The sequence below is a fragment of the Chelonia mydas genome, chromosome 2 (genome assembly GCF_015237465.2).
Source record: "Chelonia mydas isolate rCheMyd1 chromosome 2, rCheMyd1.pri.v2, whole genome shotgun sequence".
Lineage (NCBI taxonomy): Eukaryota > Metazoa > Chordata > Testudines > Cheloniidae > Chelonia > Chelonia mydas.
The window spans coordinates 118,822,035-118,843,979 of record NC_057850.1 but is presented as its reverse complement, the minus strand read 5'-3'; the positions used below and the strand labels follow the sequence as shown (position 1 = coordinate 118,843,979).

Sequence of the window (21,945 nt, the reverse complement as noted above, 5' to 3'; positions counted from 1 at the left end):
TTGGTATGATTTGTTTTTACATATGGCACATTATGAAAAATGTTATTTGGCTTCCATGAACAAGAATTTCTCATTCAACAAAATAATGAAATTGTCCAAGAGCATGACTGCACAGATAACTATAGCAAATTATCGTAATCTTCAGGCAGCGCCCCTGTGAAAATACTGGGAAACTGGAAAATAAGTATTTCCTTCTTAGGTATTATTGTTACTCCGGATACCCCTGTGCACGTAACGGAAAGATCTACTTGTCATGATAATTTGACCCCCTCCCTTTTATTTTAATTTTTTTGACACATTTGGACATTCTGAAACAGTGTTCTGTACTGCATTCTCTTGGCCATAGAGTTTACTTTTTTAGGTTATCTGGAAATAGCTAAGAACAATCATACAGCATATGGGTGAAGACTCAAAAAAACCCCAAACACACACTTGCTTAAGGTTTAGATCGAGTTTTTACAGTAAGAAAGGGATGGCCTCTACCTGTCTGGAACTATAAATTATACGATCGGGTTGCCAGACCATGTGAATAAATTAAGAACTGAAACAAAATTTGACAGTATGTGGCTGCAAGCAAACATGACACCACTTTATTTTCATGACGTGCTTGAAGCCAGGCACTCCTCTTTAATGTCATTTCTCTTTGTGCTTTAAGAATGAAGATTCTATAGCACAAGATCTCTGAGAATAAAGAGCTGCTGGGAAGGCTGATGTCTTCATTGCTACAACCAGTGGGAATTTCTGCACTATGATTATTCACAAATCAGATATTCACACACACTAGAATACTATGAATTTTTGTATAGTTATTTCAGTGTCAACTGATCTCAACCAGAGAAATGAAGGCTTTCTTGGATCTTTCATAGGCACTAGGCAAGTAACCTTTTACTAACCATTTGATGCATGGAAAACATCTTTAATGTTTTAAAACATTCATAATTTTTGTTTGAGTCTATTTTGACATGACATTGCTGCATTTTGTTTTGTCTTTAGAGTAGAAGCTCCAAAGACATGTTAGCTCCAAGAGATTAAATGAAACATGTTTGGGGGCAGGGTGAAAAAGGGAAAAAGAAATGCTAAAGAATAACATCCCTGGTACAAAAAATACAAGTAACATTTCCTGTAGAATAAATGTTTTTATATTTAACAATTCTTATTTACATCTTTAAACAAGTACTTCATGCAACCATTTCCCATCCCATGCCTCCCCTCAAAGACCTCATTAAAAAAATTACTTACTATGGCATCTTTAACAATAACTCTGGCAACCTGTTCTGCTTGGCAAACAGATGAGGTTTCTGAAATTAGTTTAGTCTCCAAAGGCTTTAAAAGAAGATATAGAAATATTATTATAAATTTGATTATACAGACAACACAGAGAAGACAAAAATACTCTGTTACCAATATTTCTTGTGTCATGTAATTTACCTGACTTAGGGTCAGTAGTCTTTAAGTCAGCAGTCTCCAACCTTTTTACATACAAGGTCACTTTTTGAATTTAAGTTCAACTCAGGATCTACCCCACCCCTTTCCTGAGGCCCCACCCACTCCATCTCCCTTCCCTCCGTTGCTTGCTCTCCCCCACCCTCACTCACTTTCACTGGGCTGGGCCAGCAGGTTGGGGTGCAGGAGGCGGTTGGGGGTGCAAGCTCTGGGAGAGAGTTTGGTGCAGGAGGGGGCTCCAGGCTGGGGCACAGTGTTGGGGTGCAGGAGAGGGTACGGGGTGCTGACTCTGGGATGGGGCTCACGGCTGGGACAGAGGTGCGGGAGGGGGTTCAGGGCTGGGGTGCAGCTCCCACCTGGCAGCACTTACCTTGGGCGGCTCCACGTTGGCAGCATAGTGGGGCTAAGGCAGGCTCCGTGCCTGCCCCGGTGCTGCGCCGCTCCTCTAAGTGGTCAGCACATCCCTGCAGCTCTGGCTCCGCATGTTGCCTCTCCCATTGGCTTCAGTTCCCCATTCCTGGCCAATGAGAGCTGCGGGGCAGTGCCTGCAGGCAGGAGCAGCACACAGAGACCACTTGCCCCCCCCACCCTGCCCGCCAGTGGCCACAGGGACGTGCTGGCCACTTCTAGGAGTGGTGCGGGGAAAGAGCAGGCAGGCACTTTTAACGGCCGGAGATCGTGATCAACGGTCAGAGGCTCCAGGATTGACCAGCAGATCATGATCTACAGGTTGGTGACCACTGCTTTAAGTGAATTGGCATCAGTTTAGGTTCGCTGTACTAATACTGTTAACAAAAGACACCTCAGACTGTCAAATATAACTCCTTTTATAACTGTAAAGGCATATTTCATAAACTAAAAGGACAACTTCATGAAAAGTTGCCAACACTTTGTTTGCTTTTAGTTATTTGTAATATTTTACGATTGCAGATTAAAAATAGTAATTGATCAAGTGTTTTATTCTTAATTGAAGTTCTTAGAATTATTAAACTATATTTAGTTTATATACTAGATATAATTCAATTTCTATCATTTGTAGCTTATACTGGAAGTTTAAACTGCTTTCCATTAACAAGAAAATACTTTTAGATCCACAAACCAAGAAATCATTAGAAGTGTAGTTTTCTGTACACAGTATCCTTAAAAATCCACTTTTGCATCTCTTCCCTTTGTTGGGGATTTACAAAATACGCATGTGAAGTTCTTGCACCTCTCAAATGAAGCAGCTGATGTGCTACATTAATGCCTCAAGGCACATATAACTTGGCATCTATCATTTAGATCTCTCTTAATTGAACAGGTTTGTTAAAAGAACAGAAACAAACCAGAGCCTGGCATGCCTAGCTCTTGGGCAGATGGGCAATTTTATAACTCAAGCATACTGCTATGAGAATTGCTGCTGAAATTTAAGCAGCTCAAGACTGAAAACGCCAATACAGAAACTACTTTAGTGCAACATTGAAGTTGCAGAATCAAAACTTCAAGGAGCATGGAAATACCTTATGTTAAGATCATATACACAAGCTTAACTCTGCTCCATTATAAAAGAATCTTTAGTTGCATCACAACAGCCTATTCCAGATAAAGTTGTTTAATAAACACGAACTCCAGGCCTGTAAGAAGTTAACTATACATTTAGTTAGCTGCATGTGCACATCAAAAGCATTTAACTACATGCACAGCTATAGAGATTAGCAAAGACTCAAAGTGGATAAAATCTTAAACAACAACAGGTATTTATTTAAATACAAGGCATTTTTTAAAATAAACCTGTTCAAAATTTAATGTCAAAATACGACAACCTAAGTCCTAAATTTACTGTAATCTATTAAGGTCATTTAAATAGATAAATAAAAAATTTGAATCAATGAGCCTTTCTCAAATTTTAATGATTTAAGGGTGTGGCTTTTTTAATTCTATAAAAAAAACAAAACAGTAGGAAAAACATCTTGACTTTTGAGGTCATCTCAAGCTTTGGAAACGTCACAATGTCACTACCACATTAAAAATCAGTATTACTTTCAGCCTTTTCAATGAAGCTGCTGTTTTACATTTTTCCAGATGTAAGTACTTCCACAGATTCTGTTGTTCAGAAAAGCTTTCGGTTTCAATTTAGCTAGCAGGTGCAGAGAATATTTTCTTCATTTGGACTAGTTTATTCAAAAGTTGAGAAATTGACTGGGAATAGAAAATGTAAAAAGAACGCCTGTTTTCCTCTTTCAGTCTATCAAAACCAACCAACCAAAAAACAACCAACCAGGTGGAAGACTATGAGATCTACTAATTCTAAAGCTTTGAAGGACATAGGGACCAGATTTGCAAAGGTATTTAGTCATCTAAAGATGCATATACATGCCTAGTTTGATTTCCAAAAGTTCATCAGCAGGCTAGGCACTTAACTGCCGTTAATTTCAATTTGCAGTGTTGCTATAGCTGTGTTGGTCCCCCAGTATAGAGAGGCAAGGTGGGTGAGGTGATGTCTTTTAGTGACCAACTGCCTGTGGAAAGGATCTCAGGAAGAACTCTGTGAAGCTTGAAAGCTTGTCCCTTCCACCAACTGCAGTTGATCCAATAAAAGACCTCACCTCACCTGCCTTGTGTGTCTCATTAATTTCACTGGGAGGTAGGTATTCAATCAGTTTGGGTACTTTTGAATATCTGGCCCATTGTGATCTGAAAAAATCTGTTATAATAATAGAACACCAATTTAAATTTATAATAAATATTTTTGGATGTTTTTCTATATTTTCCAATACATTGATTTCAATTACAACACTGAACAATGTTGTACAGTGCTCACTATTTATAATTACAAATATTTGTACCGAAACAGAAAAACAAAAGAAATAGTATTTTTAATTCACCTCATACAAATACTGTAGTGCAATCTCTCATGAAAGTGCATCTTACAAATAGACTTTTTTTTTAAAAAACATAACTGCACTCAAAACAAAACAAAGTAAAACTTTAGAGCCTACAAATCCACACAGTCCTACCTCTTGTTCAGCGAATCGCTAAGACAAACAAGTTTATTTACATTCAGGGGAGATAATGCTGCCCACTTCTTATTTATAATGTCACCTGAAAGTGAGAACAGGCATTCACATAGCACTGTTGTAGTTGGCATTGCAAGGTATTTATATGCCAGGTATGCTAAACATTCGTATGCCCCTTCATGCTTCCACCACCATTCCAGAAGACACTCATCGAAAATATAATGCGTTAATTAAATTTTTTACTGAACCCAGCTCTCTCTCTCCCCCTCCAGGGATAGCCTTCTGACCATGACTTGTGTGATCAGTTATAGTTTTCTAAATCTGAATTTTATAATCAAATTTAAGTTAGATTTATTATAATAACTGTTTTGTTTGTTTGGCTCCCCTATGGTTATTTATCATCATCTTCATCACGTTGTCCCTATTACACCTCTGGCGTTTAGGGCAGTGACAAAGCTCCTCCACTCCTGTCTGTTTCTGGCAAGTCTTTTTCAGCTTGGCTTCCACAGCTCTTCACCATTGTTTTCAGGAAGCCTCATTTTCGCTTGCCTTCAGGTGTCCATCTTATTGCTATTCTGGTGATGGAATCAGTTTCCATCTGAAGCACATGACCGATCCATCTCCAACGCCTCCTGGCAATGATGGTGCTCAGATCCTCTTGGCTGCACTGTGTCAATAGATCTTGGTTTGAGATTGTTCTGGGTCAAAATATACGGAGAATTTTTCTGAGGCAGGTTGTATGGAATGAAGACAGTTTGGACATGTCATACCTTCTCATTCCCCAGCATTCTACACTATAAAGTAGTGTTGAAAGTACGCAGCTCTAATAAACCTTGAGTTTGGTTTTGGTGTTGTATTTTGATGATGTCCAGACTATATTTAAGCTCCTGAAGGCGTTCCTGGCTTTATTAATTTTGTTCCGGATCTCCTGGCTTGTTCCACCATCCTGGCTGATGGTGCTGCCCAAGTATGTGAATGTACTATGGTTATTACCTGGCAATAAATAACTTTCATGGTTAAGCTGGTTGCCTCTCTCTCCCCCCCCGAGTGTTTTTTTGGCTCTCATATTTTCTCTGCAGCAACACTCCTCATACCTAAACTAAAAGATCCCTGCAGCACCCAAAAATCCTGTGGGGTTTGCTCATCAAGTGGGTTACTACCAGAACAATTGTAATGTGAAAGTGGGCATAGGGACGTGCTGAGCCTGGGACATAGGAGGGTGGCAGATTGAAAGTGCTGCTTGACCCAGCCTGCTCAGGCGCGCTCTATTCCGGTGCAGTGCCCGTGGCACACGAGGGGGACAGCTTGGAGGTGCTGTTCTTGCCAGCCTGCTGAATACAACAGCTTGGAAATGCTGCTTGACCGAGCCTGCTGAGTCCAGGGACATAGAAGGGGTCAGCTTGGGAGTGCTGATTAACCCGGTCCTCGTAGACACGCTGTGTGAGAGTGTGTGATTCTGGGGCTGGAAGAACCCAGCTCTGGGGAACCTAGGTCTTGCAGGATAGCTCCACTGGGAGGGAACTTGCAGCAGGGAGAAGTAGAGCTCCGTATGAGAACACGAGACACAAGCAGTACATTGATAGAATTACAGAACCTACCTCTCCCCCAAAAGAGTAACCCTAATAAATAAGCATACACCAAAGTAACAGGCAAACCTGGTAACAAAAAAAGGTATCAATAAGGTTGGTGCTTGACCCCAGGTTTCAAAATCTGAGAGGGATGCGGCATGGAACATGCTATCAGAAGTCTTAAAAGAGCAATATTGATGCGGAACTACATAACCCAAACCATCAAAAAAGAAAAATCAACCTTCTGTTACTGGCATCTGACAGAGATGATAAAAATAAAGGGGTGCCGGTCCACACTGCTATGGATTATCATCAAGAAGAACCCGCCTGTGCTTGCTTTCAGGTGACATTGTCAATAAGATAGCATTGTAAATAAAATAGTGGATTGCATTACCTCACATTAATGTAAACAAACTTGTTTGTCTTAATTGGCTAAACAAGATGTAGGAGTGGGTGTACTAGGCTCTAAAGTTTTACATTGTTTTGTTTTTTAGTGCAGTTATGTAAAAAAATTTCTACATTTGTAAGTTGCACTTTCATGACAAAGAGATTGCACTGAAGTATTTGTATGAGGTGGACTGAAAAATACTACTTGTTTTGTTTTTTACAGTACAGAAATAATAAAAATAATAAAAAATATAAAGCAAGTACTGTACATTTTGTATTCTGTGTTGCAACTGAAATCAATATATTTGAAAATGTAGAAAAACTTCCAAAAATATTTATAATACATTTAAATTGGTATTCTACTATTTTACAGTGTGATAAAAACTGCAATTAATCATAACTATTTTTGTGTGTTAATTGCTTGAGTTAACTTCGATTAACTGATAGCCCTAATGCAAACCTGTCCCGACAGAATGAGATAAGGAAAAATGCAGAGTTGCATATTTAAGATGTAGCTGAAAATTTAGATTTTAGATGCCAAAAATGCAATCATTTACATTGCACCAGAAAAACTTCAGTGTCTTTTTCTATTCCATTATAAACCATAGGGAGATTTTTTATTAAAATAAATAAAATAAAAAGGTATTTTCTTGTAGTATTTGCAACCAAAACACTGAACATTATATGAGAACCAGGAAGTGAAATGGGCTATAAAAATTAGTTAAGTGACCGTAACACTAGATGTTGAAGCAAAAAATGAAAGACAGCATAGTGAAAAGAAATTTAAAAAGTTCTATGATTTATCTGCAATGTTATTTGTAACAGCTAAATTTTAAAAATATATTTTCCAAAAAAGCTTAGAATGAACATTAAAGGACTGTCTTTTTGTGTATTTGCACAGCATCTAGCACATTGGGGCCCTAAACCCAACTAAGGCCTTTGGGCACTACTGCAATATAAATTGTTGGTTGTTTATTAAATGTGAGGGGGGAAAAAAAAAATTAACTATTCCCTCTAACTTTCAGATACCCTACAATTTTCCTGACTGTTCTTTAGTTGTAAGGCTGTCCAATGTACAATGGAGAAAAAACAGACACTCATCATTTCTTCTAGACCTAAAACAGTATATAAGCAAGGATTACATTAGGCATTTGGCCTTGACTTAAAAAAACACAAAGTTAGGGAACATCTTTATTTAGTATTTCTTTAAAAGTAAAAGATGCTAACTGGAAGAACATATAAATTAGAGCAGAGATTGATGTTTTTTTTAAAAAAAACATGAGCAGCTTCTCTCTGAATTCATTATTCATGCATTAAGCTCAGCCCTTTAGCTCAAGCCACCAGAAGAGGGAACCACACAACTCGATTATGAAACTAGATTGCTAGATGCCCTCAGGAACGGAAAAGCTGCCTGCCTGTTCCCCCTGGCTGGCAAGCACCCAAGTAAGTATTGTAGGAGCAACCTAGTACCACTTGGGCTTTACTTAGTAATCAGCATCATTCTGAACATGGTGTGTGTGTGTGTGCAGTGACCATGATTAGAGCAGAGAGAGAGACACGCTTTGTAGGAGAAAAGCCCCAGCAAACACCCTCAGGGTGAAAAGACAAAAGGAGAATAGATTTAAGGCTTGATTTTTCACCCCACTAATTACTGCCTTAGGAAGGCAATGCTTGCTTTTGGCTTTTTGAAAGTCTCCTGAGTTTGTAGAAATTACTCTTGCTTATCATGCGAATTCCCCAACTCATAATAGGAGCGAAGGGGACCTGCGTAGAAGTCCTGTTTCTCTCCTCAGGGAACCCACTTCAGTAAGGGGAGACTCTGGATCATTTCATGTTTCTCCAACCCCCCAGCCTAGCTCTGTAGTAGGACCTGCTCCCTGAGCTAGCTTGACAGCTTCCTCTCCCCAGAAGCTCAGAGTTCCTGATCAGGCTTTTCTGTGTTAGGAATCATGGTTCTTGGGGGCAGGGTAGAGACCCAATAGTCTGACTCTGAGCCTATACCCTGGGGCAGTGCAAGGATCAGCTGACTGGGAACAGGCAGTGCATAATTCACTCCCTGTAGAGCTTGTAAAATGCTGCCACACACACATAGGGAACACTGCTTAAATTTGAGCCAGGTGTTTGCCAGAAAGCTCTACCACGCCTTAGTGGGACTGAGCTGTCTGGAAGGGAGGTACAGCAGTTGCAGATCCATGTGATTGAAACCACCACACTGCCATTTACCTGATCCAGGGGAGGAGGAGGAAGTTCATAAGATGGAACTTCACACAAATGAATAAAAATAAACATTTTAAAACAAAGTGGTCGGAAGAATCTTCACCACCACCGTGTTCCACCACTGGAGGCAGAAAATCTGGTGGCCTGAGCTGCTGGTGAGTTAAACTTAGTCCTGGAGCCTCTAGCAACAATACTGAATTACCTCTGAATTCCACAGGTGGGGGGGCATTAGTCCATGAATAATGAATGAGTGAAAGCAAGCAACAGAATTAAAATTATCGAATATTAACAAGCAAAATCCTTAAGAAAAGGGAAAAGCTAGCTGTAAAAAGCAAATAGCAAGATGAAGTCACATGAGAATTCCTATAGTTTGCTTAAATAAAACCAAATTTAAGGATTAGATTTTTTTTCCATTAATACACACCTCAAAAAGTCTGTTTACCAAATAAACTATAAAAACCATTGGATCTCTTTTAAACACAAACTAATCTTTGAGTAAGACAAGGTATTTCCTTGTAATTACTTCCTTGAAATAGGATCAGTTATGAAAGATAACAGGTACAAAACCAGAGGGGACACAAGAAATTTACAACACAAAAGAATTTCCAATCGACATAAATATTCTTGCAAATCAGACTCCTAGTTCTTCACCTTTAGGGGTTTTTTGGGTGGGAGTAGCAGAAGGATTTTGGATTAAATGTACGCTATCTCAAAAGAGATTGACTAAACAAGAATATTTTGATTGCAAAAGAGTTCTGTTACATAATCCTTAATTCCTATATAAATAGAGAGAAAGACAAAAGGAACGCAACACTCAATTGGATCTCTTATTACATATAATGCACGGCTCTCAGAAGTAACATTATAGCTGTTCTAGGATAGGGTGATCCACTTGGTTTCTAGTTCTCTATATGGTAATAGAAGGAGCCTCATCTTCTCAATGCTCAGTTTAAACTTCAATATGAATCCTAGCCATGCAGCTCTTTAAAAAGTTACACTTTTGTTTGGTGATCTGTTCTGGAAGGTCTAGTGAGGAGAAGCAACTTATTTGTGAGGAGAAGCAACTTATTCTATATTAGAATACTTAGGGATTTTTTATATATTTATTTAAATAAAAGCCTCTTGTTGACAGACACACTGGTGGAAAGAGATATGGTAGAATTGCATTTAGGTGTCTAATACCAAGAGAAAAACACATACTTTCCATCAGACTTTATTACTACATTATGGTTAAGATTTTGTACTGGGGATTTTTCATCAAAGTCATGCACAGATTGCGGGCAATAAACAAAAGTTCATGGAAGCCAGTGACCTGTCTAGGTGTCTGTATGTGGGGGAGGGTCAGGAGGCTGACCCCAAAGTACTCATGGAAGAACCTGAAGCAAATACTCACCTGCAAACACCAACCACACAACAAAAACACTAACCCAGAAACCTATCCTCGCAACAAAGCCCATTGCCAACTGTGTCCACATATCTATTCAGGGGACACCATCATAGGGCCTAATCACATCAGCCACACTATCAGAGGCTTGTTCACCTGCGCATCTACCAATATGATATATGCCATCATGTGCCAGCCATGCCCCTCTGCCATGTACAGTGGCCAAACTGGACAGTCTCTATGTAAAAGAATAAATGGACACAAATCAGACGTCAAGAATTATAACATTCATAAACCAGTCGGAGAACACTTCAATCTCTCTGGTCACTCGATTACAGACCTAAAAGTGGCAATTCTTCAACAAAAAAAATTCAAAAACAGACTCCAAAGAGAGACTGCTGAATTGGAATTAATTTGCAAACTGGATACAATTAACTTAGGCTTGAATAAAGACTGGGAGTGGATGGGTCATTACACAAAATAAAACTATTTCCCCTTGTTTATTTCCCCGCCTACTGTTCTTGTAAAGTGCTGGAAATGGCCCACCTTGATTATCACTACCCCCGCACCCGCTCTCCTGCTGATAATAGCTCACCTTACCTGATCACTCTTGTTACAGTCTGTATGGTAACACCCATTGTTTCATGTTCTCTGTGTATATAAAATCTCTCCACTATACTTTCTGATGTATGCATCCGATGAAGTGAGTTGTAGCTCACGAAAGCTTATGCTCTAATAAATCTGTTAGTCTCTAAGGTGCCACAAGTACTCCTTTTCTTTTTACGAATACAGACTAAAACGGCTGTTACTCTGAAACCCATTAAAGTCACATGACTTTGGTGACAAAATCGTATCCTTAATTATGACCAAATTCTGCCCTTAGTTATACCCCTGAAAACTACTTAATTCATAGGTTCATGAGTGTAACTGACGCAAAATTTGGCCCATCTTAATCAAATAACTTTTAAACTTTAAATATTAAGCAGTTAAGTAAGACTTTTGTTTCTGTTAAACCAGTGTTGAAACAAGGTAGACTGGTTTACAATTGCTAACACTGGTCCCATTTTTATGACATTTTCAGCAAGACTTCGTAAAGAAAATTTATGTAGATTTTTACGTAAATTTCTTTGTAAAGAAAACACTGATCTGAATAAAATGTTTTCTTACTAGTTAATTGATTCTGAATGTTCCCTGTTAAATATTTGACAGCTAAAGTTCAGTAGCATTATCTAATGACATTTAGGGGACATTTTATTTTTTTAAACATATAAAGCATGATCTTAATGAACACAATGGACAATGCATTTTAATTTCAGAAGTGACAGATCCTGGACATGTGTGCAAGATTCTTTATGAATTAAGTTACCTTTGTTTTGATTTCTTCTGCAAAGCCCGGTGTGTCAGTATCTGGAGGATAGGCCACTGTTACATAGATATTATAAGGCTTTACCTGTTTTTTGGAAAAACAATTGCATCTGTTAATATGAGGGAAATATTGTTAAGTTTCATATATTTATACTGACATTCGATTGTGCTGAGATGTTTCAAACATGTATACAGTCTTACAACCAGTTCCCGCAGGATCAGGCCTATAATTTTAACAAGGAAGCATAACAGGAACAACAAAGAATTTGAAGGACTATTAATACATAACTGATCTTTAAAACGTCTTCATTCCCCAAAAAGTGTAGAAAGGAGAAAGCTGCATTCTTTCTCAGTTTAAAAAATTGAGACTATGAACAAATCACAACACTGTTGAACGCCCATGCTCATCTATGATTTTTAAAGTGTAGGATAGCAATGAGTCTGGCTCTTACTCGGGCACAAATTCACATTAATGTGCTTCTGCCAGCAGTGAATGTATACTGTAAATATGGTGAAAAGGAGATTGTAGAATACTCTGTCAGCACAAATAAATCTGATCCTCTGAAGTTAAACAGAGGTGTTACCAAGTGCTGTCTCAAAATATTGGAGGCACATATTTAAAAAAAATTATAGTGTGTGAAAATAAACACTCAGAAGAATAAGTACACAGAAAGCATTAAGAAAGATCCTCAGGGCAGAAAGTGACTGTTATGTGTTTGTAAAGCACTTAGCAAATAAGATCACTAGCTTTCTAATGCATGTACCCATTGTAAGATTAAGACTCAGACTGAACATGAGAAGAGTACTGTAAACATTCCTAATATGTTTTTTTCTTTTATAAATATTCTATAATTAACTTAAGCTTACAAGTCATAAGGCCATAGGTGATTTTTTTTCTTTTAATTAGAGTCAGATTTTGGCAAAAATATCAGCCACCAACCTTCTGATCAGAGTCAGAACAGAATGCATTCAGAGCCACTAAATAACAGACAATGGAGTTGGAGGGATGAGAGGTACTCTCTATCCCCCTCTCCACGCTCCATCTCTAAGCATATTTTAAGCACTCCCTTTACAGCACGTCAAGTCCATTCTGGTTGAGGAAGCAAGAATCTAGGAATCAAAAATGGGGTGGGGGAGGAGGGGAGATCCACACAGAAATGTTAAACAGTTTAAATGTAAAAAGTAGTCAGACTCTAGTTCATTTGGATGATATAAAGCTTTCTTGCCACATTGAAAGAATGTGCCTGTTAGGCGTTTTAGTGCTGGATCTGCCCCAACTTAGTTTATAGAATGTAATTATCTAAGGGAGTAATTATGGGTTAGTGCCAGATCACATGTCCATGGATTTTATTTTGACTTCCTCTGCAGCATAGCGCACGGGTCACTAGTATAAATGATGAATGCTCTGTAACTGGAAGCCTTTAAACCACAGTTTGAGGATTTCAGTAACTCAGCCAGAAGTTAGGGGGTCTATTTCAGGAGTGGGTGAGGTTCTGTGGCCTGCAATGTGCAGGAGGTCAGACTAGATGATCATGATGGTCCCTTTTGACCTTAAAGTCTGTGAGTCTATTTAAGTACTGCTCTGCTCTTAAAACCAACTGAGAAAAAAGACGTATTTTTACATAACAGAGGTGTGAGTGTGTGTGAGAGAGAGAGAACGAATTATTCAGAATTATAGCATCCTAATTCAGTTTAAAATGGTTTTCACTGTTTTTTCCTTCTATTGTAACGGAAGGAGCCTACATAACTAAAAAGGAGCTGATTTATGCCTTATCATGCATCAGAATTCTTTACTGAGCTTCAGTCAGTTATACCTGTGCAACTTTATAAACAGTAATGGGGTTTCACAGCTGTCACTGAGGGCTTAATGTGGCATTTAACTATTTGTTATTGGCAATGATGCACAAGATAGAAAGAACACAGCTTGACTGAGAGAACAGTGGGCCTAGCAGTTAGAAAATTTTTTTACTTGTAAACTAAATACATTTAATACGGAAATTATTGACAAACATGGCTACTCAATGGTTTTTAACTGGTCACTTTCAGATCAGAACTGCACTTTTAAAGAAGACTGTTCATAATCTGTTAGAACCATTTTAAGGGTTGGTTTCATTTAAATAATCTATAAAGGCTGCCATCTTGTTCTTAATTGGACTTGTTGTGCAGAGGCATTTTCGTAGTATGGTAGCTCAAACCATATGCAAGGATGCAAGAGATGCAACATTTCTAATATCTACCAATTATGCTACAAGTAGCTGAGAAATAGATAATCATACCTCCATTTGCAGGGCTTCAGCCAATCCTCGAAGAGCAAACTTTGTTGGAGAATAAGCTGTGTAACCAAATAGTCCCAACTGTCCAGCCTGAGATGATACAAACACAATCCTTCCCATTCTTCGTTCCTTCATGGTAGCAATTACGGCACGGCTTGGGTAAACACTACCCAAGTAGTTGACTGCCATTAACCTCTGTGCAAATATCATATTTGAATTGTACAGATACAAAATTCTTAGCGTTCAACATCTCAACAATACATATTTACATCAGTCATAGCACAGCAATCATAAGAGGCTTATACTAACTGACAGAACTAATTATAGGAAGGATAGTTATATCCTGAGTTTAGAACATTATACATGCTTGAGGTGAGAATCTTGACCACACATATATATTTTATATATACAAAAAATAATCTCCTAATGCCATTTACTGCATTTAATAATGCACTCAGACAAGATGATGCTGGTCTTCAAAATAAAGTATGCTTAGCAACTTTCAACAATTGGAATCTGATCTGACGATAGATAAGGCATTTTGCAACTGTCAAGGAAACAATTTGCTTAAATATTCAATCATATGAAAGTATACTGTGAAGAATAAAAGTTACTAAAAGCTTTAGATAGTGCCATTGTTTTAAAGATAGGTATCAGGAGGGTAGTTTGTTGTAAATAAGCAATAGATTTTGGACATTGTCCAATGACTGGCAGGGTAGCAAAGGGAGTGAGAAGCATGTTGATTTGTGCCTCTAGCAGAGTGGTATTGCAATTACCTGACAGGAGACTGTGGAAGATACTGAATTAATATGTTAAATATTGTTTTACAACTCATGCCTAAACATCTTTGTAGTGCTTCACTTTAGAGTACAGAACAAATACAGACTATATATGGAGGAACAAAACCATAAAGACAGATGTTGACTTCAGTTAACACTTAAAAACAAACAAAAACAAAAAAACTAGCTAACCTTTTCTGAGAGTCACAAGTATGAAAAGATTTCTCACAAGATCAGATCATTTGTGTCCAGATCACAATCAGTCACAAACTAAACTACAGTATAATTCAATATTCTGACCTACTAAAGGGCTAATATTCAAAATAAGGACCAAATCCTGACCCTTACGCAAAGTTCAAGTAAGCAAGCTTTGCATGGATGACCTCCACAGGGATCAAGAATGAATTCCTCCCACATAGCTCCAGAGCTGCTACAACAGTTTCAGGGCTGCTATCATAGTTATAGTCCCCATTTTGGCCTGTGTTTGCTTAGAGTGAATCCACTGGCCTTGCTCCTGCCATTCTTGCATGTCATCCCCCAGTAACCGTAACTCAGAGATGCCAGAGAGCCACACTTCACAACACACAAGGGGACCAGCACCAACACCTGAACAGCCTTTCCATGACAAAAAAATTCTCCATCCACTTAGTACAGCAGAAACACACAAGTGACAGTGTCTGAGGCCATCCACAAAGTGTAGAATTTGTCCCCATAATGTACACCCAAAGTTAAGAAATGCACTTAAGTAAACACACCCAAGTTAAAGTCTAACGCCCTGCAAAAAATAAAAAAGCAGCTCCTAGATAAACTGAAACCTTCCCCTACAGAAATAGGAGAAAGACATTAATAGTAAATTTAATACAACCACTACCTGTGGTGGCTATTATACTATATGATTTCAAGTTCAAGTATTTGCCTTAACTAAACTGAAATAGCAAATTAATGTAGTTGAATGATACTCAAAATTACAGATCTGCTTCCTGCATGGCACCATTAAAAAAAGTCATGTCTGATTTGCAGCGTGGTTTCAACTACTTTGATTAAGGAGGTAGATTTCTTGCTGGGTAACTGGTAGTAACAGAGTGAAATTTAGTTACAAGACATACTTTTGCAAATTTTAATTTAAGCTGCATGAGTCAATTTGGGTATTTACAGCATAACACAAGGCCCACTGAAGTTAAGGGAAAGACTAACACTGAATTCAGCGGGCTCTTGTTCAAGTCCTTAACGTGGCAAAATGGCCTTATGAAATACATTCTAAGAATTTAATCAGAACATATGCTCTCCTTTGCCTGTTTTTCATCTGTAGACCAGTAATCTCAATTACTGGAAAGTAATGAATGCTTTGTGATGAATCATATGAACACAGTCTTTTGAACCAAAAAAAGATTTTAAAGTTTCAGAGAAATGCTGACTGTGGGTGAGGATGATCAGTCATTTTCTTGGCTCAGGGCTTGTCTTCACTACAGAGTGAAGTCAAATTAGAACTTGTGTGCTGCACTCAGAGTCCCATCCACATACACAAACCCCTGAGAATGGATGTGCTTTTAACTGAAGTTGGGTGGCCTACAAAGAGGTATATGGTATTGCTTGAGCTAGCATAACTTGTCAGCTGTTCACACAATCACTCTGGACTCGTCCGCACAAAGTTTTGCCAACATAGCCAATGTCAACGGGGGAGGAGGGGAGTCTGTGGTGTCGGGAGGGAGGGACTGAGAGGAGATCGCCCTCCCCAGCTGACATGGCCATGCTGGCAACTATGAAGAAGACTGGTTCTGTCTGTATAGTAATGTCATTCAGGGAGGTGGTGTAGCTATGACAGCAGAACTCCTTCTGCCAGCTTCCAATGTGGGGCTCTGCCATCATAGCAATACTAGCCAAAGTCTTAGAGCGTAGGCAAGACCCTGTGTGCTGCTTGAGGACTAGTTTGTGGCCGTTCTCACCTGTGATAGTCAAACTCTAAAGGAGTTAATGCAAGTGTAGACAACTCAAGTTAACTCAGCAGTGAAGAGACATAGCTTAAGACTCTTCAAGGGTACAAAGCCTTAAATATGATATTCTGCAAGACTGCTAACAGATGAAGGCTTGAATTATCAGCAACATAGAGGTGGCTTATCACTTCTTTATCAGTTCTGAATAAAACTTAAACATAGAGCTTGTCTACACAATGCATTAGTCTGCACTAAAAGTACCCTAATGTGCACCAGCCAGATCCACATGGGCCAGTTAGTGCATAACAAGTTAGTGAGTTCTAGAATTTACACCTCTCTAGTGCAGAGTAATACACTGTGCAGACAAGCCCACAACTGTCAAGATGAACAGAATAGTTAATAGTATCCTCTCAGTAACCACTAAGTGATACTATATACCCAAACATTTACTGATAAATTGCCTTTATAAATCTGTCCTAAATTTCTCAAATCCCTTAAATTTCTTTTATCAAGTGAAGAATTTGCTTGTAATAATTTCATTCACAAAACATAGCTGCTTCTTGTTTAGAGCTAATGATCGTCAATTTTCAAACTCTTTATGGAGTTCATTGGGATTGTCCTTGTTAAAAAAAAAAAAAAGCACATTTCATTTTTTTGGGGAGGAAGATACTTTAAATACCACAAACTAAGTGTCCATCCGTCCACCCGTCTCCTCTATATCTATCTAGCTATAAAACAAGAAAACTGTCACAGCATTCAAAGTTTCAAACTGACTTCAGTACATATATTTTATTTTCAGCTTCCAGGACCTCAGAATAGACAGTTTACTTGATGTAAATGTTGGATTAGTGATTCTTTAGAAATTATGCCCAATTATCTGTTAAAAGGGAAAAAAAACATGCTTACTCACTTCAAAACAGCTCACTTCAAGATCTTCATATTTTCCTGTAACTGATGTTCCAGCACAGTTTATAAGCATGTCAACTGGACCCAACTTCTCTTGAGCCTATACAAAAGATAGTATGCATATTGGTAGCAGGGAAAATATTTTTTGTACATTTGCAGCAACTTAAATGTTCAAAATCATGAAAAGAAAATACTTTTACTATAAATATGTAGCATACAAGGGAAAAATTACTGAAAATAGACAAATTACTTTCTTACTTGTTTAAGGACATTCTCCACATGTCCATAGTCTTTAGACACATCAACAGATATACAAAGCACAACCTAATGAAGAAAAAGGGAATGAAAGGTTCAACAATGAAACAAACAGAATAAGAATAGAGTCCTATCTCTTTAAAATGCTATAAAAGTTAAATGTTTTTCTGCAACTCAAAATACAGCTTTGGAGAAGTCAATAAGAAGAAGCTACTGAAGTGCAGGGTATTAACATTTCAATTTTACTTACAAATAATACTATAGGTCTAATAATTTAGGCTGAGAAAATTCACTTACAAGTTAACCCGCTAAGAGATAGCGATCAAGTTTAATGGTTTCAAACCGTGTAATTCAATTTCAGCATTTGTCGATATTGATGCTCAGATAATCAATATGGCTCACTGACGTTAAAAATTGCAGGCAAACTTAACAGTTTTTGCACGTCACAAAATTCCCTGGCTTGTTCTGTGGTGCTCTTGGGAAATTCAGGATTAACACCTATTTTAAAAATGCAATATAAAGCAAACAAGTAAAACAGCATTGTTTTACTTAACTCCATGCTAATGGTGCAGTCTTTGTATGCTAGAAACTATGCTTTTCTTTTCCACAGGTTGTTTTATCAACAGGATATAAAGCTTGTAGAACAAGTTTTTTTTTTCCCCCCTCAAACTGTATGTTGACATGCTTCGTAATTGGGACAGCTGCAAGGAACAGATTCCATGGAAAGCATTTCAATGAGTAATTCGTTAATCATACACAGTTGTGGCAAATATTTATGATGTGATGGTGACTCATGTGGCCTCCTTGAGGGTATTCTTCTCAAGTCTCTAGCCATTGCCTTTCTTGGGGAGGGAACCTGTGTTTCTCTGCCTCCGGATGAGGAATTTAGGGTGCAATTTCCTCCTGCAGCTCACTCTGAATACCTTTGCAAGTCTGAGTTTCTTTTAGTACCTGTCACCCTGTTCTCTGTAGGGGCAATGACAGGTTTAACCAGTGACCAGCCAGCCTTCATAAAGCAATTTGTTTAGAAGGAAAGCATTACTGACAAAACATATCTTGAAAGACAACGAACAGCTTTATGCATGCCTGTCTTACCAGGTGTCACCATCTTACATATGGAGACCCTGGTAGATTTCAAAGTCCTTCAAAACCCTTTCTGGAGAGTCTGTCCCTCTTGGTCAGTGTCATTTCAGTGCCAGTGACCCTTCTTCTATAGCTATGTGTAAACTACAAGCTAAGAGTGTGATTTTCCTCCTCATGCACACACATGCACACCAGCTTGATGATAAATAGCAGTGTGGTAGTGATAGCACAGATAACGGCAGAGTACAAACCAGCCTTGAACCAGGCTCAGCCACGCCTCTGCTGCTGTGGCTACACTTTTATTTCTACTCACATTAGCTTGATGACAGCTAGTGCAAGTACATATACACAACCAGGGAAATCACATCCCTAGCTTGTAGTGTAAATGTAGCCTATATCAAGTTGGTCACTTTACATAAGTTCTTAGTTCTTTGCTTGCTGGACCTCTTGAACCTGGTCAAAACTAGTATATACACAACTTCAACCACAGGGTAGTACCTCTGAAGACTTGTTTACCTGTGTAGTGATTCACTTCATTCCCCCCCAAATATTTGTAAGTTCCTGATTGTTTATTCACACTTTTGGTGACTACTTCTCACTCCCCGCAGCAAATGCATTAGTTGTCCTGTTCCAGGAAATAAGTTTACCCCTTCCTAGTTTAGCAGGAAACAATACAAAGTCAGAGGAGAAACTACATCAAACCTATTTTTCATTTAAAAAAAACCCATAAATTTCCCAGTTCTCCACGGAAAGAGAACACCCTCCCATAAGAGGTGTGAAACAGCATTTGATAATGTAATTTTATATTTGTATAACCCTGGATAGCACTTTTCTTTGGGGTCCATGAAGTCCACAACTCCTAATCTGGGAGACAGAGAAATGTAAATAAGAATCTTGGGCCAGGATTTCTTTGCAAAGAGCATTAAATACATAAAACTGATAGAAACCAATTGCTATGGATGAAAGTTAGTCAACCAGTAACTCAGAAAAATCGGTATTTCATGGTCCCCACATTTCACTTTGTAGGCACTGGTTGTTGAGGATCTTCAATTTTGGGAGCAACTCTTGGTTGAAGGGCAGCAGTGCTGTTTAGGCTATCAATTGTTGCACTAGAGCCACCAGAAATTCAATCTCAACCTGCTTCTTACAGCAATGCTAGCTCTTTTGCTGAACTGCCGGTGACACTCTAGTTCAACAAATTGAGACCATTCTGCCTCTCACGTTTTAAGGATGGGACTGCGAGTAGGGACTTCGGCATTCTAGTTCTGATGCTGACCCTCTGTGGCTTTCATCGTCATTCAATGGTCTTTTTCAAACTCTCTCCAGGAGTTTTTAAAACTGTTTTAAACATCATGGCTGTCTCTAGTTATGATGTATGCTGACACACAAGTTAACATACCATAATTGTGGAAGCTAACCATTTGTCCAGTTGGCCAGCAGTCTAGACTGCATATGCTTGTCTTCCTTTGGCCAGACTGCAACGTTTAATTTTTCTGTTTAAACAGAACCTGCTAGTCATTCCTGTGTGTAAGGTTGGATTGACCTTCCTCCCAGCATTCTGCGCAGCAGGACATCTGAGTACACACGGCATCACAAGTTGCTGTTGACACTATATATACACATTCCCTCTGTGCATTCTGTACACAATACATGCCCAGATATCCCCAGAAAGCTTTGCTACAGAGTTAGGTGGGATGATAGGTGCGCACACAAAAAAAAGAGAGTGACAAACAGACGTGTTGTGGAAAAAAGGCACTGTCTTAATAAGCACCATGTTTCTTACAACTGAGTCAGATGAATGGATCGTGTGGTTACAGAACACTCACAATTGTACTTTGTACCTTAGTTTCTGTATCTGTAAAATGGGGATAATACTTAACTATCTTAATACTTAACTATCTCACAAAGGCTTGAGCCAGTTTATGTTTATAAAACACCAAATATGTGCTAAAATGTGCCATACCCTGTAAGAAGCCCCCACACTTATAGCTTATTTGGACAAGCGTCTCTTAAAAGACTTTTTGTTTAAATTTTAGCAATTATACATGAACCCCTGCACAAACAAGTCTCCACTTCTGCTGCAAGAGGCTGTTGAGAGGACCAAGATACATACACAAGTACACTTTTTATATGAAGTGAGTTAACTATTTTTGAAATCCCAAAAAGTTGTATTGCTAAATCCAGCCTTGTGGTGTGGTAATGGTGGACAAAAACTGGTTATAATATTAGGGAGGATAAAAAGAAGGTTGAATGTTTATTTGCAGGCCCACCCAAAAATTAGTAAGAAAGGCTTTTGACTATTGTGCTCTACCATCCTGCTTTCTTAAAGCTGTTAATTCAATTTTACCAACATTTTTATAATGCTTTTTAAAATACGAATTTAAGAAAAAAGCAATTGTAAAAAGACAATGTTGTCTTGTAAATAGCTGAATGCAACTGCAGGACCAGTCAGCCTGTGCAACCTTAATTCGGCCCTCTTGCACGTACGCATTATGATCAGGGCCAGATTTAGGGGCAGGCGACTGGCTGGAGTGCTGAGCTTGGGGTGCTGTTTGAGACAAAAGAAAAAATAGAATGTTTGAAGTAAAATGTTTCAGGTATTCCATATGTGGATTCATTTTTCCACTAACCTCCTAGAATGTTTGGGACCTTTGTAGAATCTCAGAGAATTGAAAACTATATTTTCCTCGAGCCTCCGAGAATGCCGTCAGCTATGCCCTTGTGGGTATATAAGGGGCAGGGGCGTCACCAGTCAGTCAGTGAGATAAAAGAATGAACTGAAGTGAAGTGAGAGCCCGGCTGCAATATTGTGAACCTTGTTTTGTTGGGTAATTGTGAAAGTCTACTTGTATTTTAAGACTTGAAGAAAGTAAGTAGTGACTAATAAAGGACATATTTAATCAGATGCCAGAGATCTATCGAACCCCTATCTACACAACAATATAAAAGAAATTCTGTTACTTCTTTTCCCATGCTTAACATGTCACGTTTGAGGACTTTAAGACTGAGGAACATAGGCTTTTGCTCTCTCTAATACTGTCTGTTTTCCCGCATAGAAAATAAAAGATGCCCCCAAAGAAGCCTTCAGGAACTCAGTATAGGAAGTGAAAAGCTCAATTGCAATCTAGTTTGCAGCAAGGGACAAACCTGATGGGAAAATATCTGAAACAGAACAACATAGATGGGGTTTTAGGCAGTAGTGATTATCCCAGTGCAGAAGAAATTGAGGAGTGAAGAATAAATGATGGAAGTCCCACTATTAAGGAATTAGTAGATTTACCCGAAGATAAGGAATGAAAATGTGAGGAAACTGATGGAGAATCATCCAGTTTTCCTGGTGGCATAAAGGAGAGTGATG

At 38.5% G+C, this 21,945-nt stretch overlaps 1 protein-coding gene across 1 annotated transcript in view; it reads right to left on the bottom strand.

Annotated features, from left to right (window-relative positions):
* Positions 1-21,945, bottom strand: part of KDSR (3-ketodihydrosphingosine reductase) — a 43,228-nt gene that overhangs the window by 6,896 nt on the left and 14,387 nt on the right. The window contains exons 4-8 of the mRNA XM_037893261.2: positions 17,508-17,573; positions 17,254-17,349; positions 13,637-13,828; positions 11,362-11,445; positions 1,240-1,323 (exon numbers count right to left, since the gene is read on the bottom strand). Of these exons, the coding sequence (XP_037749189.1) occupies positions 1,240-1,323; positions 11,362-11,445; positions 13,637-13,828; positions 17,254-17,349; positions 17,508-17,573 (522 nt within the window). The remainder of the gene's footprint in view (positions 1-1,239; positions 1,324-11,361; positions 11,446-13,636; positions 13,829-17,253; positions 17,350-17,507; positions 17,574-21,945) is intronic.